Raw genomic sequence first — 17,530 nt, forward strand, 5'->3', positions numbered from 1 at the left:
CCAGTGGGAAGGACATTAGGAGGAAAAATAGTGAATCACAAATGCTGATGTTAAATAAAAATTGTGAAAAGCATTCTGAATGAAGCTTCTGAGAGTATATAACAGGGTGAATGGCCTACCCTGGAGGTTAGCGAGCCTTCCCTGAGGGGATAATAGGTGAAATGAGGTGTTAATAGACGTCAACTGCCTGCTTAACTTCTTCCCCAATCCAACCCCTGCACACGTGTCCTGGAGTCTTCACCATCCCAGTGAGTGGCTAGTTCCATAACCAGATATCTTGGATATATCCTTGACATTTTTCTTTCCCTCCTACCTTTATCTAATCTATCAGGAAGTCTTCTTGGTGGCCCCTCCAGTAACTCCCAAATCCCTCAACTTCTCTCCACCTTCGCTACACCATCCTGGTCCTAGCCACCGTTATCTACCACTAGTCTCCCAGCTTGTCCACATGTTTCCACTCTTGCCTGCTAGAATCCTTGCTCCACACAAATGAGACATCTTTTAACCCGTTTTTTTATTGATTAAATTTGACATATAACATTGTGTAAATTTTAGGTGTTTAAACATTTAAATCAGGTTAATGCATTTCATTGGATGTAAGACCTCATCTATTGTAACTGATACATTATTTTACATATTAATAAGAAAATATGACATCATTATTTCTCAGAATTTTTAGATTTATTTCTCTCTCAGACTTTGTTGGAAATTTTTTAAATTATATATCACTCTTTTGAATATTAAAAATGAAACTGGTTAAGGTATTTCCAAGACAATGGCAATAACTATTGTCTGACCAATAGTGACTGAAAGATACCATTGATTTAAAAAATATATTCTTGATTTCAGAGATGTGTCTTAAAATCTGTGGAATTTGGTATTTTGCTCACATGCTCAAAATCACTCAGTAGCTTTCCACTAAATTTAGAATAAAATCCTAAATCCTCACCAGGGCCCACAAGGTCTTCCTTGGTATAACCCCTGCCTACCTTTATGATCTCATCTTCCATCGTGCTCCAAGCTCACTCCACTTATTTCCTCCAGCCACGCTGGCCTTCTTTCTGGTTATTGAACGTGTCAAGTTGACATGCATCTGAAGGTAACTTCCCGTTTGCTCTTGCTCGAATACTCTTCCTTCAGTGTGTAGCATGAGAGACTCTTTCTCCTCGTGCATGTCCCTCCTCACAGAGACCTTCTCTGACTACTCAGTGTAAAGTTGCCATCCTTATCACGCTGATTGTTTTCATCATAGCATTTATTTGAAATTATTGGATCAATTTATGTAGATAGTTGTGTATTTTATGTCTTTCCACAATAGAACCTACATCCCATGAAAAGGGGAACCTTGCTTTTCTTATTTACTCCTCTATTCACTGCCTGCAACAGTGCCAGGCACATAGAAAGAGCTCAATAAAACTCTGTGGAACAATGACTGGCTATTGGATGGGTTTGGAGTTCAGAGCCGAGATCAAGACTAAAGACATAAATTGGGGAAATATGGAAAATATTAGATATATGGACACTTGACTGAGGAGGATTTTTTTTTATGAAAGAGAGGAGAGGGATAGGGCAGAAACAGGGCTAGTCCAGAGAGTTTTCCAAGTTATTTTATTTTGTATAGAGAATGGTCATAAATATGGTAAAATATTAATGAAAAGGGTCAGAAGGGAAATAAAAGTTGAATATGAAAAAAGACAAATATTTTATTTGATTTCTTTTATTTACTTATTGTTTTGTGAGGAATCTCAGCCCTGAACTAACATCCATGCCAATCTTCCTCTTTTTTGCTGAGGAAGACTGGCCCTGGGCTAACATCTGTGCCCATCTTCCTCCACTTTGTATGGGAGGCTGCCACAGCATGGCTTGATAAGTGGTGTGTTGGTGCATGCCCGGGATCTGAACCCGGGCTCCAAGCCGGGTTCACTGGGCCGGCCCCTGATTTCTTTTAGATTTTCATCTGTTTATTCTACTTCTATAAGCTACATAAGCTTTATATACAAATAGGTGGCTTAAGTTAAACGAATTACGACTTCTAATATAATGTCTAAAGTGATAAGTTCTGCAAGTCTTTTATTACACCACTTGTAGATAGAAAATTTAAATACCACATTTTTAAAATTAATGTTTTAAGGGGCCGCCCAGTGGTGCAAGCGGTTAAGTGCACGTGCTCCACTACGGCAGCCTGGGGTTCACAGGTTCGGATCCTGGGTGTGCACCAACGCACCGCTTGTCAGGCCATGCTGCCACGGTGTCCCATGTAAAGTGGAGGAAATGGGCATGGATGTTAGCCCAGGACCAACCTTCCTCAGCAAAAAAAAAAAAAAAAGTTAGTGTTTTAAAATTACAAAAACTAACCATTAAATTAATTCTACTGTCTATCATAATATGCATTTTTCTGCTTATATCTGTGAATTACAAGTGAAAAATCCAATCAATTAAATTCGTGTGTTGTCTTAGTCTATTTGGGCTGCTATAACAAGGTACACAGACTGGGTGGCTTATAAACAACAGAAATGTATTTCTCACAGTTCTGGAGGCTGGAAGTCCAAGACCGGGTTGCCAACATGGTCAGGCGAAGGCCCTTTTCCTGCTTACAGGCTTCTCATTGTATCGTCACATGGCAGAAGGGGTGAGGGATCTCTGTAAGGCCTCTTTTGTAAGGGCACTAATCCCATCAAAAGGGCACTGCCCTCATGACCTAATCGTCTCCCAAAGGCCCCTCCTCTCAATACTACCATATTGGACATTTGGATTTCAACATACAAATTTTGGGGGGAACACAAACATTCAATCTATACCATATGTAGTTTGCAAAGTTATTATTAGGCCTAATAGCATACAAAGGAGATTATTCTCACATGCTGTAAAATTCTAACGAAAAACGTACCATTATATTAAAGAGTATTTTTATTTTCTTGGGAAATAAATGCATCTACTACATTACTGCCAGTGAAAAGTAATACTAAATAAAATATATTCTATATCTCAATTTTTTCTCATGAATTGTTTCCTTTTATTTCATTCCTTTGATATTTCTACTCACTAAATTACCGCTGAATACACCAACATATATTTTATTATACAGGCTAGAATTTAACGATTGTTTATATAATCCAGGTGATTAAATGAGAAATTTTTGTATCTCCTCACCCTCTGTTTTTTAAATATGAAAATATTATTTTAAAAATTTATTATTTAGGGGGAAATACTAAAAGAGTCAGTTTACAGGAACAACTGGATTAAGTGTAGAATTAAGCATCACGACATCTGTCTGCCTGCCTTTCCCGAGGATTTGTGGTCTGCACCCTGGGAAAGCCTGACACCTACTGGAACAGAAAAAATTTACAATGTCCCTGAACGTGCTGAAGTCACAGAGTGGGGGAAAAGAAACAAAAAAATAAAATTAGGTTAAATAAAACAAATTTATGAAAAAGTTATATTAAAGTAAGCTTCAGAATTGTTACTTATAAAAAATACATTTTATATATATATAATTTAATGTATCTCTTAAAAATGTACTTTAAAATGTCTTTAAAACTTAGAAAACAGGTTGGATCCAAAAAGCAAACTTATCCTGGCATGGGGACACATTCAGCTCAGTCTCCTGAAATTTTACACTGAGAATATTGTATATACTCAGTAATTTGTGACTCTGAGGCACTGTACAGTCATCTATCATCAAAAACTCAATTATATTCACCATACTGTGCCCACTACGGAAGGCAAATTAATGATGCCTGACAAGACTTTAATTGTAAAAGTTGATATATAAAAAGAGATTTCTTCTTAAAACCTAAATTAACTAGAAAATTAAAGTATCAGAAATTCCCCATGATCTGAGTTTTGCATGATTGCCTTTCAAAATTTGTTTCAAAGATTTATTTCCATGATTCTTTTATAAAACTAATACTTCTATCCCAGTTTAAATATTATGTAGAATTTTGAAAAAGGATGGACTATATAAAAGTACTTACACTAAAGTAAAATGAACTACAGACATAAATTTTTTTTTAAATAGTCATTTTCTTAAAGAGATTAGTATCAACGTGAATTTGTCTTTTGGACTATTAGCCAAAACTAAATATAAAAAGTCTAATGCTTTATTTATGTGTGATTTACATATCAAGAATCTTCTTACTAAATTTAAATTCTTACTTCTGATTTTTATTATTTCTTCTTTCATAATGTGTATATTCCCTTTGGACTACTTTCTCGTTTATGACTGGCGAACTACGTGTAAATTCTAGTCTCTCAAACCAAAAATTTGATAAAGGTCTTCCCTTTTTAGTTTGATTGAAAAAACATAGTTTTCATAACACTTGGGAAGTATTTATGTTCATAACTTCTTAAGACTATGGAGACATTTTGAACATATTTCTTCTGAAGGCTAAGCTTCATCATACGAATTGAACATAAATGATGATAGATTTCTGTAATGGTTTTCTGGAAATAATTATTGACCTGATATATATATAAGCAATTATGGGTAAGAGGAATTTATCAGGTCACTAAAGAAGCAAAAAAGAAGCCATGGCTCCACTTGCATATGAGGCAAAAAGAATTAGGAGATATATAAATATATAGATATAGTAGATATCGATTCCCTGCTTGAAAACCCACTGAACTCTCTGAATCACTTACTCATTATCAGCACGGCAAGTGTTTTACACATATTATATTAAGTCATTTAGTCTCACAGCAATCCTGTGAGGTAGGTAATAATATTATACTTATTGTGTAGAGGAGGAAGCCACATTTAGTGGACAAGTTAACGGCTAATGAGCTGCAGAGTCAAGATCTAAAAGCAGGCAGTCTGGCTCCAGCCTCCACAAGGGAACTGCTACAGTACATGCCTCTCTACTCAGGGAAAATATTCTTTGTGATTTTGTTTCGCTTATGCAGGTATCCCTGCACCTGCTCCTCCCCTCCCTTTTAATTCAACCATAGAAAAAAGAAAATACCTCCAGGCACAGAAATGGACTCTCTTCTTCATTTGTCCCCCTGCGTGGAAAAAAAAAAGAGAACAAAAATCTTGTTCTGCAGGCAGGGCTGCAGCATCAGAACCGACCTTCTAACTCTGACTTAAGAGGTGGAAAGAGCGTGTGTTCATGACAGCTATGAAGTTGAGAGAAACCTTCATTTCCCTTCTCTTCCCTTTCCTTCTTTTTCTCTTTTCTACTCTCTTTTGTCCCTTCTATCTTTTCTTTCTTTACTGTATTTATTTCTTCCTCTTTTTCTTCTTCAACTCCCTCTCATTTTGGCAAGAGGCATGCAAAATTACTTACAGCTTTCCATGACAATGTTTTCAGTATGTTTGTATTTATTTACTTTTCTTGTGGTAAAATTTTCATAACATAAAATTTACCATTTTAACCATTTTTAACTGTGCGGTTCTCTGGCCTTAAGTACCCTTACACTGTTCTGCAGCCATCCCAACCATTCGTCTTCAGAACTTTTTCATCTTTCCAAACTGAAACTCCGTACCCATTAGATAGTAACTCCCATTCCTCCCTCATCTCCCCTCCCCCACCACTCTACTCTCTGTCTCTATGAATTCAACTAATCTAGGTACCTCATATAAGTGGAATCATGTAATATTGGTCCTTTTATGACTGACTTATTTCACTTAGCATAATGTCTTCAAAGTTCCCCCATCCATATTGTAGCATGTAACAGAATTTCCTTCCTTTTTAAAGCTGAATAATATTCCATTGTAGATAGATAGATAGATAAATAGATAGATAGATGATGGATAGATAGATACATAGATATGTAGATACACAGATACATAGACACATAGATAGATATCACATTTTGTTTATCCATTCATCTGTCAATGGACACGGGTTGCTTCCACCTTTTGGCTATTGTTATCTATGATAGTTTAATGATGCTCTTACATTAGGATAGTATTCCAGAGAGAACATTCACCCTGACTGGTGGTGTTATCTGAAATCCATTCTCTTTTTACAAACTTGGAACACACATTCATCCTCATGGACTCAGTAATTGAACTATTGAACCAAATGGGACTTTATTTGAATGTTTTTTTCCCTAATTATTTATGTCAACAAAATTAAGTTTGTTAGGCTATAATCTTCCCTTTAAAAATTTATCATCCTCTTAAATTACTTTTTACTAATTTACACACATACACAAAAGAGAAGAACTTGACTGCATATGTCAGACTTCTTGTGGAGTTTAGAAAGAAATGAGCAGGTTGGATTTACAAAACATAGTAGACACTTGTCATTAAAAACACATGACTACCTTGGATATGTTTAGGAAATGTTTATCTCACTTGTCATCATTGAATTTGGTGGCGATTTTATTCCTATACACTTGAGGGTTTTAGTGTACAATGATGTGCAACGCTGTAATTTCATAATTGTGCTGTCAGTAATGGTCAGACTTAGCTCAGGTAAGTTTTTGTTGGGATGCATTTTCATGCAATAGTGGTCTTATAAAGACAATGGTGTTCCTCATGAGATAAATTAGTGACAATATGAATGAATTCTTTTCTTATGAGGATTAATTAATATTTTTCTCTCTAAATTAAATCCCATGGGAGACAGTCCATTTCCTGAGGCATTTATGAATTCATTAGCACATGTACATATTGTTGTCATTTGTAATTTGTAGTCATCTTTAGGTACAAGGTAAAGAAATGGTCATTTGAGATCTCACACTTTCCCAAATGAGGGAGGTGTGGGTGGAGGCTGGGTGAGGTGTGGGAGGCTGATAGGAGAGTCACCAGATAATCCTCTTTCTTCAGGAATGAGTTAATTTTCAGAAGTAGTCTTGTCTGCCTTGTTTTGTTTCAGTTTCCTTTTGTTCCTTTTTGAATCCCTAAGTTCATCTCAGTAAGGGAATGACAGGAAACAAATTCATAAAGACCCTCAATCCATAAAGTCTCCCCTAAACACAAAATTTTCTCCAACTTCCAAGAGAAAATTACATACCATTGGCTAGTTTATAGCAGGGATTTTGCTGGTTTACCTTGATTTCTAGGGAATATTCTCAAGACCTAGAATTTTCATGCTATTGTGTCAATTCAAGGCACAAGCTTATCAATATGAAAGTTTAAACATTCAGCCTTTTATGAAGGAATGACAAGCAATTTACCAATCTGAGTTCTAAGGACTAGTAAAACCAAACAATGTTAATTCTTAGATTGTTGTCTTTTATTTCTTAAGGAAAATATTCATTGTGGGCATTATTTAAATGCGTCCTTTGTGGCTTCAGTCCACTCTCAGTTCAGGATAAGAATGGATATGATTGAGTCACGGTTTGGTCAGGATACACTTCAAATGGCAAATGACCAATTAATGGAATTTTTTTTTACTTTAATCTTTTCACTGGCTCTCTGGAAGACTGGGTTTCTAAAACCTTTCAGTCAAATTACAGTAGATTGTTTATTTACAATGCTTCTCTTAGTTATTAGCCACAAGACTTCAAGTTGTATAAGTCAAATCTTTTATTTCGCGTGTTCCAAAAGCTAGGCTCTTGTTCATAAGTAACCAAAGATGTCTGCTTTTCCCTATAACAAACCTTTTACTTATTAACTTGGAAAATCCAAAGAATCAATACAAGCTTTTTTCAGTACATGTTGCTGCACAAAAGCAACAGAGTTCTTACCCTTAAAGAGAATCGAAAATGCAGTCTGCTGTTTGGAGGGCTACGACCCCAAAGAAAGCTAAACACTTCAATGTAGCTGCTCTCCATCCACCATAATCAGTCTGGAAAGATACAAAGGATTTCTAGATTTAAGAAAAATGCTTGTCTGAGATCATTACATTTGCCTTTATGCTGTCTGTCACCATTTTACCATGCTTCATTTTCTATTTTTAAACTTATATATTCAGATAAGTTGGTTTTAAAATTATACTTACATTTTTAAAATCCTTTAATGAGCTTATTTCATCAGTAGTATAAACCTAATTACGAGTCACACCGGGGGCTCTTTGGCTGTGGATAGATCTTCCAATTTACGCTGGATCAAAGATTGCTGGGCCCTGAGCAATCTGCCCATCTGCTTTTTGTCTCCTCAACTATTTTAGTCATGAGATTGTTTTATTGTTTAGGATTTTTAAAAATTTCTTCAGGTGACACTGTGATTTAGTCTCACAAACAATATCTACCTATCAATCCATCAGTCAATCAATCTCTTTTTTCAAAACCCGTAGTATCTAGGGACGGTGGCAGTTTTCTTTTTCCTACCTCATACTTCACCCTCCATAGTCATTTAGCCAGTGTTCCTGTGAAAATTTAACTGTGCTGCTGTTGAAGTTAGTCACTATCTGTAATCAGGATAATCAGTGGATTTGCATGAGGAATCTAATTAATTCTTTAAAGATATCCCTTTATTGTGGTACTCTTAGTTTTAAATCTTTCTTATTTCTTGCTTTTGCCAGTTCTTTATTTCACTTTATTTTGCCTCAAATATCACCATTCTTAGCAAAATGTGCCAGAGTGTCTTTTTATGTCTTTATGGAACTGAACTTTTAAACGTCTCTTCAGAAAAACTTTGTACAATAAGCTGTATGGGGCTCAATTTATCTGCCTTAGACAGATGAATGGCTGAGTCAACCTTATTTGTAGAACATTTGGTCCTAAAAAGCCTAAATATTCCAAAGCAGATGTTTACTAACTTCAATGGCTCTACTCTGGGAAAAAATGTGTTCCCTCTTTGGTCCCTTTAACATTTAGGTTGATTTTTGCATTATTTAAATTATTTTTTAAAAATGTTAAGCCTAATAGATTTCTTACATTCTACTGGTATAGAAGCATACATCTCATACTGATTTGAACTTGTAGTGATTTGATTTCACAGTCATATAATATTTCCTTCAATACTATATTTTGCAAATCATCCCCACCCTTCACTCCCCCCAAAAAAAACCTCAGTCACAAATAAGAGGGAAGAGTATAAATTAAACTTAACAAGAAACATATTCTCAGTAGGAAAAAAAAAAATAGAAATATAAAAGTAAGGAAAACAGGGCCGGCCCCGTGGCTTAGCGGTTAAGTGCGTGCGCTCCGCTGCCAGTGGCCCGGGTTCGGATCCCGGGTGCGCACCGAGGCACCACTCCTCCAGCCATGCTGAGGCCGCGTCCCACATACAGCAACTAGAAGGATGTGCAGCTAAGACAGACAACTATGTACTGGGGCGTTGGGGGAAAAATAAATAAATAAAATCTTTAAAAAAAAAAAGAAAGTAAGGAAAACAAAAATATATATAATCTAATCATTCAATTAACCTATAGTTATTAAGGACTTTCTATTCTTTGGTGTAGGCTCTTTTATTATAGAATAAGTGGTATTGCAATCAGAAATGAGGCTGATCCTTCTTTTCCTAAACAGTGTCTATGTATTCTACTGTCTACCTTTAAAAATTAGAGAAGTAATTTATGTCATATCTTACAAGCACAATAAAAACATCTGCCAGACTTCTACCTATAGCAACTAGGTTTTACCCATTTGTGTTAGACAATTTACTTTGTCATGCAATTTTAGTTTAATTATTTATTTTTTATGCAATTGCAAATAATTACTTTTTTTATGTTGGCACTTATTTAATAGTTAATATTTAAATCTCTTTATTCCCTACAACTCCATTTATAACATTAATGTATATTTTCAACTTAAAATTCCTTGAGGTAAAGAATATCTTTAAATATCTTTATCATTTTGAATGGCTTCCCCCAGAATATCATCTAATAACAGACACTTTAATAAAGGCTATTTTTGTCTGATCATGATACTTTTGTGGCAAATGACTCTGATGCTGTTAAAGTTTCTCAGCTTCATTAGAGCATGGTAGATTCATATTCCTATCCTATCTTATGTTGAAGAAAATAAGCATACATGGATAGATTTAAATGAAGTTTTTTAAAAACTGACGAGAAAAGTTATGGATGCAATATGTTCTAATTGATAAGACATGGAGATCAGAACAGCAAGTCAGCTGAATCTTTCTATAAGACAGGATTTACTTATTTTTTCTTAATCATAATGTTTTAAATTTTGTTATATTTGATACATACAAAAAGATATGTTATTAAATATATTTTTACCCTGTTATGTGTGTTTCCCTAAACAACATATCATTCACTTTTATTTTTTAGCTTTATACAACAAAAAAGCATCATATTGTATTTCTTCTGTAACATGCTTTCATCACATAAGTTTGTTATAAGTTAAATTTGGGTTATTGGATGATATTCGAGTTCATTCTCTTTTATTGGTGAATAATGTCTATTCTGTAAATATTTCAGAATGTATTTCTCCATTGTATGATAAATGGACATTTGAGTTACTTTCAGATTTTGGTAATTATGAATAATGCTTGCTGCTATATTCAGGTACATGATTCCTGGTACACATGTACAATAATTTCTCTAAAATATATACCTAGAAGTGTAACCACTGGGCCAGAGAGTATATGCATGTTCAATTTTACATGCTGTTAACAAATTGTTTTACAAAGTGGTTGTACAAATTTATAGTTTCCCCAACAGTATATAAAAGATTCCAATTCTCCCTACCCTCTGAACTTTTTTTGTTTTTCTTTTTTTGGTGATGAAGATCAGCCCTGAGCTAACATCTGTGCTAATCCTCCTCTTTTTGCTGAGGAAGACCAGCTCTGAGCTAACATCTATTGCCAATCCTCCTCCTTTTTTTTTTCCCCCAAAGCACCAGTAGATAGTTGTATGTCATAGTTGCACATCCTTCTAGTTGCTGTATGTGGAACGCGGCCTCAGCATGGCCAGAGAAGCAGTGCGTCGGTGCGAGCCCGGGATCCGAACCCGGGCCACCAGTAACCGAGCGCCCGCACTTAAACCGCTAAGCCACCGGGCCAGCCCTGAATTTTTGAGATTATCAAATTCTCAGTGTTTATTTATTTGGGGTAAAAAATATTATTCCATTGTGATCTTCATTTGTATTTTCTTGATACTAACAAACTTGACCTTCGTTTTATATGTTTAATGACCACTGGTATTTTCTTTTGTATAAAATGCTTGTTCAAGTAGTTTGCCCATTTTTTTAGTCTTTTTTTTTCTTGTCTTTATCTTACTTATAGGTAGGAATTTGTTGTTTTATGGATACTAATCCTTTTCGTGTGTGCCACATATTTTCTCCTAATTTGTAGCTTTTCTTTTCAAATTAATTCTGATGTCTTTACATGAACAAAAGTACTTAAACTTTATATATTCATGTATTTTAGTTAATACATTGATTGGCCTTATGTCTTGCAACCTTGCTAAATTCACTTACTTCCTCTAATAGTTTTTTTTTTTGTAGTTTCATTATTATCTTACACATAAAGCTCATGCTTTCTGCAAATAAATATAATTTTACTTATTAATTTCCAGTCTGTATGACTATTTCTCGTTCTTGCCTTAATACACTGGAATGACAATCCAAGGTCATGCCGATATATGCCTATACTTTCTTCTAAGAATTTTACAATTTTGGCTCTTATTTTTAAGTCTTTGATCCATTTTTGAGTTAGTTTTTATATCTGGTATGAGATAGGAGTCCAACTCCATTCATTTTCATGTGACTGTCCAGTTGTCTTACCATCATTTGTTGAAAAGAATATTCTTTCCTCATTGAATTGCTTAGCATCCTTGTCAAAAATCGATTGGTCATAAATATAAAGGTTTATTTCTGGACTCTAAATTCTATTTCAGTAATCTATATCTCTATCATTACGCCAGTTAAGTGGCTTTGTAGTAAGCTTTAAAATTGGACAATTTAAGTCCTGAGTCCTCCTCTTTTTTTCCCCAATATTGCTTTGGCAATTCTGAGTTTCATGCATTTCTGCATGAATTTCAAGAATAGCTTTAAATTTCTGCAAAAAAGGCGACTGGGATTTTGATCAGGATTCTCTTGAAGCTATAGATCAATTGGGGAAGTATTGCCATCTTAATAATATTAAATCTTCCAATCTGTGAACACTTTCCACTTATTTAGGTCACTTTTAATTTCTTTCAATGACATTTTGTAATTTTTGCACTTTTATTGTTAAATTTGTTTCTGAGTATATTATTATTTTTGATGCTATTGTAAAATGAATTGTTTTCTTAATGTCATTTTTGAGTAGTTCATTACTAGTATGTGGAAATATAATTTCTTTTTGTATATTGCAAACTTGCTGTACTTGCTTATTCGCTTTAGTGGTGTTTTTGTGCATTCCTAAGAATTTTCCACATACAGGAAATATGTATCTATAAATACATATATATGAATATAGATTTACTTCTTCCTTTCCAATATGGATGCCTTTTATTTCTTCCTCTTCCTCAATTGCCCTAACTAGAATCTCCAGTAAAATGTTAAACAGAAGTTATAAGAGCAGACATTTTTGTTTTGCTCTTGATCTCAGGGGAAAGCTTTCATTCTTTGACCATTTAGTACCATGTTAGCTGTGGATTTCTCGTAGATGTCCTTTATCAAGTCAGCATAGTTCCCTTCAATTCCTAATTTGCTTAATTTCTGTCTGCTTTTCTTTTTTTCTTTTTATATTTTGTTTTCTGGTATTTGTCTATGATGTGCTTAAATGATGTTTTACTTTGTGTTTATTCTCTTGGAATTTGTTGAGCTTCTAAGATCTGAGGTTTGATATGCTTTTATCAAATTTTTAAAAATTTCAGCCCTGATTCTTCAAACATTTATTCTATCTTGATCTCTCTGTCCTACTCTTCTAGAACTCTAACTACGTATATTTTAGACCACTTGAGTTTCTATACATTTATGTTTCAATATTTTTTCCCCTGTACTTCAGTTTGGACGGTTTCTTTTGCCCAGTCTTCAAGTTCACTGACCTTCATTTCCACAGTGTTCAAACTTCTGTTAGGCCTATCCAAGTTTTAAATCATACATTGTATGTTTTTGTTCTATTTAATGATTTCATTTTTTTTCTGAGATTTGGCATCAGTTTATTCAGTATGCTCAATTTTTCCTTTACAATCTTGGACAGATTTACAATAACTATTTTAAAGTCCTTGGTTGCTAATTCAATGTCTATGTCATCTCTGTTTTGTTTGTTTTCTTTCTATTTACTGGATTTACCTATGTATTGGTCCTATTTTCCTGCTTCTTCACATATCTAGTTTTTTTTTTGTTGTTTATGCTGAGCATTGTGGATGCTATGTTATTAGAGAGTCTGGATTTTGTTGTCTTTCATTAAAGAGCATTGATTTCTGTTCTGGCATGAAGTTATTTATGTTAAGGATTTTTTTTTAAGGTTTTGTTAGAATGTGTCTACGTTAGCTTTACCCTATTGGATGCAACCATTCTTAGGTTTCACCTGAATGCTGAATGTTTAATAAGAACTCTCCTCTCTTGCTGGTCAGAACCCTCCACTACTGAGTGATATCTGGGATCTCCATTCAGGTCATGCAGCTCCCAATCCTTGTTCTCTGCCAATCTTGCAAAGACTCACTCTTTGCAAGCATAGTATATTGTTCTGCCCCAGATTCAAGGGGACTCCTACGTTGACTTTTGAAATGACATCTCTGTCCAGCCCCCTCACTTCATTAACCTTTCCCACATATTCTTTTTTTTTTTTTTTGAGGAAGATTGGCCCTGAGCTGTTGCCAATCTTCCTTCTTTTTTCCTTTTTTCTCCCCAAAGTCCCAGTAGATAGTTGTATGTCATAGCTGGACATCCTTCTAGTTGCTCTATGTGGGACGCCCACCTCAGCATGGCTTGATGAGTGGTGCATAGGTCTGCGCCCAGGATCTGAACCCGCCAACCCTGGGCTGCTGAAGCAGAACTTGCAAACTTAACTGCTACACCACTGGGCCAGCCCTCTTTCCCACGTATTCTAACCACCTCAGCAGCCCCAAACACAGATCTCTGTTTCCTTCATCCAGTGTTCTCTTTCTTTGGGGTCCACCCCTCTGTGATGTAGTTTGAAAATCGTTTCCAGGCAGAAAACTAGATTGAATGTGATCTCACATCATGTATTTCCTTTTTCTCAAGAATCACATTGGCTCTTCCCATCAATTAATGTGATTTATTGGATTTTCTTTTAAGCCTTTCATTGACACTTAAAAATTTTGTATATTAAATCTTACTCTTCTTTTGTTGAATTTAACAAGAATACTGTTGTTATTTTTGCTACGGTAAACAGTATCTTTTTTATATTTGTTGTTGGTACATCAAATTGTAACTGATCTTAACCATGTGGCTAAACTTTTTTATTAATTATAAAAAAATTTTATATTGATCTTTACTACATTGCTGAACTCTCTAATTAACTATAATCATTTGCATGTCTTCTTTATTCACAATCCTATCATCTGCTGCTAATAACAGTTATTTCTTTCCTCTTTTCTGATCCTTATATCATTTATTTTTTTACTTTTGTCTTACTGCACATTGTTCAATAGAAGTAATGAGCCTATGTCTGAGTCTCCTATCTCAGTGCTAATATTGATATTTGCCATAAAGACAATCTTGGATTTTGACTTAGCTTACAGCTAAGGAATATAGTTCTGGTCTTAGCTCTGATGTATGCTTAATTTACTTTGATCTTGTAGTGTTTCTTTACTTTCCGTGAGTACAGCAATGCAGTAACAAGTATATTTTCTCTCATCTCTAGATATTTTAAAGCTGGATATCAATTTTTCAAGGTATCTGATCTACAATACTGGCAGTAGTAGATACAGGTCTATGAAAATAACTTTGATGAAAAGAATTCTTCTTGACAATGACTTTTTTCTAACAAAAATTATCTCTTCCTTAGGAATTGGTGTGCTTATGTACATACCAGATTATCGCCCACAGTGATACTGGACAACCAAGTCACTTATGTTCCAAATGGGAGAGAGCCCTGTGGCTGGACCAGTGGATCTTGTCCTCAGAGGTGTGTAATCATTCTTAAAAATAGCTGCTGGTTGCACCATAATCATGACATGTATGGCCTGGAATATATAGAGAAAGTTAATCATCCCAGGTATATATGTACATCAGGGTCAGGGAAGAGTTATCACATAAAACTAGATGTATGGGCTTGAGTAAGTTAAAATGCAGATACTAATAATACTTGGCTCATATGGTTGTTTTTAGAATATGTGAGATAATGCAGTAATATACTTAGACTAGTGCCTGGTACTTTGTGAATTTTCAGTAAATGTTAACTCTCATGCTTGTTTCCATTTTTACTATTACTATTACTTTTATTCTATGACCTGATCAACAATCCGGTCCTTTAATTCCTTATGAAATTCATACATAGTTTTAAAGGTTTATTGATAATTTCCCTTTCATACTAGGTCAGAGAGAAGTCTATAATTTGGCAAGCCACTAATTGCCATTATGCATTGTAAAGCAGCTTCCTGTGTCTATTTTAATGACTCACGTTAGTTGGTTTTCATTTTTAAAAAATTTATATAATTGTCCTAAAATGTGGGGCTGTGTAATTGACAAATTCTCTGAATTCATACAGTCACAGTAGCTCAGCTGGGGGTATTTCTGAAGAGGCTACAATAAAAACTAAAATTGTTATTCAGGCCATGATGGCTAATGTTATGCAAATTGTCATGGAAATAATTCAGGCAATGAATCTGACACATCGGCAATCTGGAACAGTGCACAGTAAGGATACATAAAATCAAGGTGTTTCTTAGTCCTTTGAGGAATAGCTAAGGTTCATGGTCCAGAGAGCTAAGCACATCTTAGGGATTTGGGAGAGCTGAGCTCCAGTTCTGCTTTCAACATTTACTCCCTTTGTGACAATTTCCTTGTCAACAGGAGATACAAAGAATGCATTGCTAATTCTTTAGTAATGACAATATTACCACAGTAACCCCTATCATACTGCCCTTCTGAGTTCAGGGTGAGCGTTATTTTTTTCCCTTTAAACAAACCAGAATTTATATCTTTAGTCTCATCTCTTATCTTTCTCTACCTTTGAATGAGTCTCTCCATTCATTCACTATTTCAGTTATTTATGCAACGTTTGTCACTTTTTCGTTTGTTATATCTGAGCCATGTATACCAGAGATCCAGTTTGCCAAAGCAAGAACATTGACCCCAACAAAATGCAACTAATTGCTTAAGTTCACCCTAATAATCTCTAAAGAGTCCTTTTCCAAACTGCCTCACTTCCTATTTGGCTTTAGCTACTAGACTGGAGATGATATTTCATTGGTCAGGTTTATTTACTGAATATAATCGACTGAAATAAACACAGATAAATGATTAGCCTACTTTTAGAGATGGAAGCAATCTTATAGCTCATTTTAAAATTGAGGAATAACCTCACACATATTGAATTATCTGTCAAGTTATGGCAGAAACTAAAACCCAGGTCTCCGAAAGCCCAGGCTGTTATTATGCGTTTCCTCCGCATAATTAGGATTTACCCATAAAAGTGACTACTGTTGTCTCCACATAGTTGTATGAGACAAACTCTAGATAATAACAGGGGAGGTTAACCCACACAGCATGGGTTAAAATCCCAGCTCAATCATTCTTAGATATGGGACTTCAAGCAATTTATTTAATCTCTCTGTTCCTCAGGTTCCTTATCACCAAATCAGAATAATAATAATGCTTTCCTTGTGCAACTAATTTGTGGATTCAACAAGATGATATAAACCCATTTCATAGGCCCATTTGATAAATATTAGCTAAATATGGAAGTCATAGGGATGAGAATAATATGGCCAAATTTTATTTATGATTTACATACACAGAGCAATTTAGTATCGTCTACTATTTATATTGATTGTTTAGTTGAAATGTTATGGTTTCTTCATTTCCCTTCCATGGTTTCCTCTTAGAAATAATATTTTCTCATTTTAGATCCCTTTCTCTCTCTCTTTCTCTCTCTCAGAGAGAAATACTATACGAAAGAAATAATAGTGTGGTTTAAAAACTTTGGAGATAAGGAAATGCAGGTTGAAAAATAATAATTTCAATTAGATCACTAATATCCAATTTGTTCTAAGTTGTTTGATATTGATCAGAAGGAAAACATATCCTTTTAACTATAACAATATATTAAATAATAAGAATTGAAATAACTTATCCCTGTAAACTAATTAAAAACTGGAATTAAAATAAATTTTAACATTGATTTAGTGAAGACCATTAACAAAGGAAAAGCTATAGTATCTTTAGAAAATGTAATGATGGGTATAAATTTAAAATACCAAATAGTATAACCCCTAGTGCTTTTTAAATGTATTTAAGGAAATCTAAGTTTGACAATAATATTGATGATGAAGATTATAATAGTAATAATAGATAACACTCACTGAATGCTTATTATATTTCAGGCATTGTCCCAAACACTTTAAATATAAGCACTTTAAATATAAACACTTTATATTTATTATTCCAACTGATAATTTAATGAGATAAATAATCTATTTTCCCCAATTGCTCTCCTCTTTAGGTCTCAGAAGATATCAAATGCTGTCTACAGGATGCAACATAAAATTGTTACCTCGTTGGAATGGAAGTGCTGTCCTGGCTTCAGTGGAGCTAAATGTCAGCTAAAAGGTACATT

At 34.5% G+C, this 17,530-nt stretch overlaps 1 protein-coding gene across 1 annotated transcript in view; it reads left to right on the top strand.

Moving 5' to 3' along the window:
* Positions 1–17,530, top strand: part of MMRN1 (multimerin 1) — a 59,704-nt gene that overhangs the window by 4,928 nt on the left and 37,246 nt on the right. Inside the window, exons 2-3 of the mRNA XM_058547508.1 lie at positions 14,759–14,878; positions 17,417–17,523. Coding sequence (XP_058403491.1) covers positions 14,759–14,878; positions 17,417–17,523 — 227 coding nt within the window. The remainder of the gene's footprint in view (positions 1–14,758; positions 14,879–17,416; positions 17,524–17,530) is intronic.

This window comes from Diceros bicornis, chromosome 8, assembly GCF_020826845.1.
Source record: "Diceros bicornis minor isolate mBicDic1 chromosome 8, mDicBic1.mat.cur, whole genome shotgun sequence".
NCBI lineage: Eukaryota > Metazoa > Chordata > Mammalia > Perissodactyla > Rhinocerotidae > Diceros > Diceros bicornis.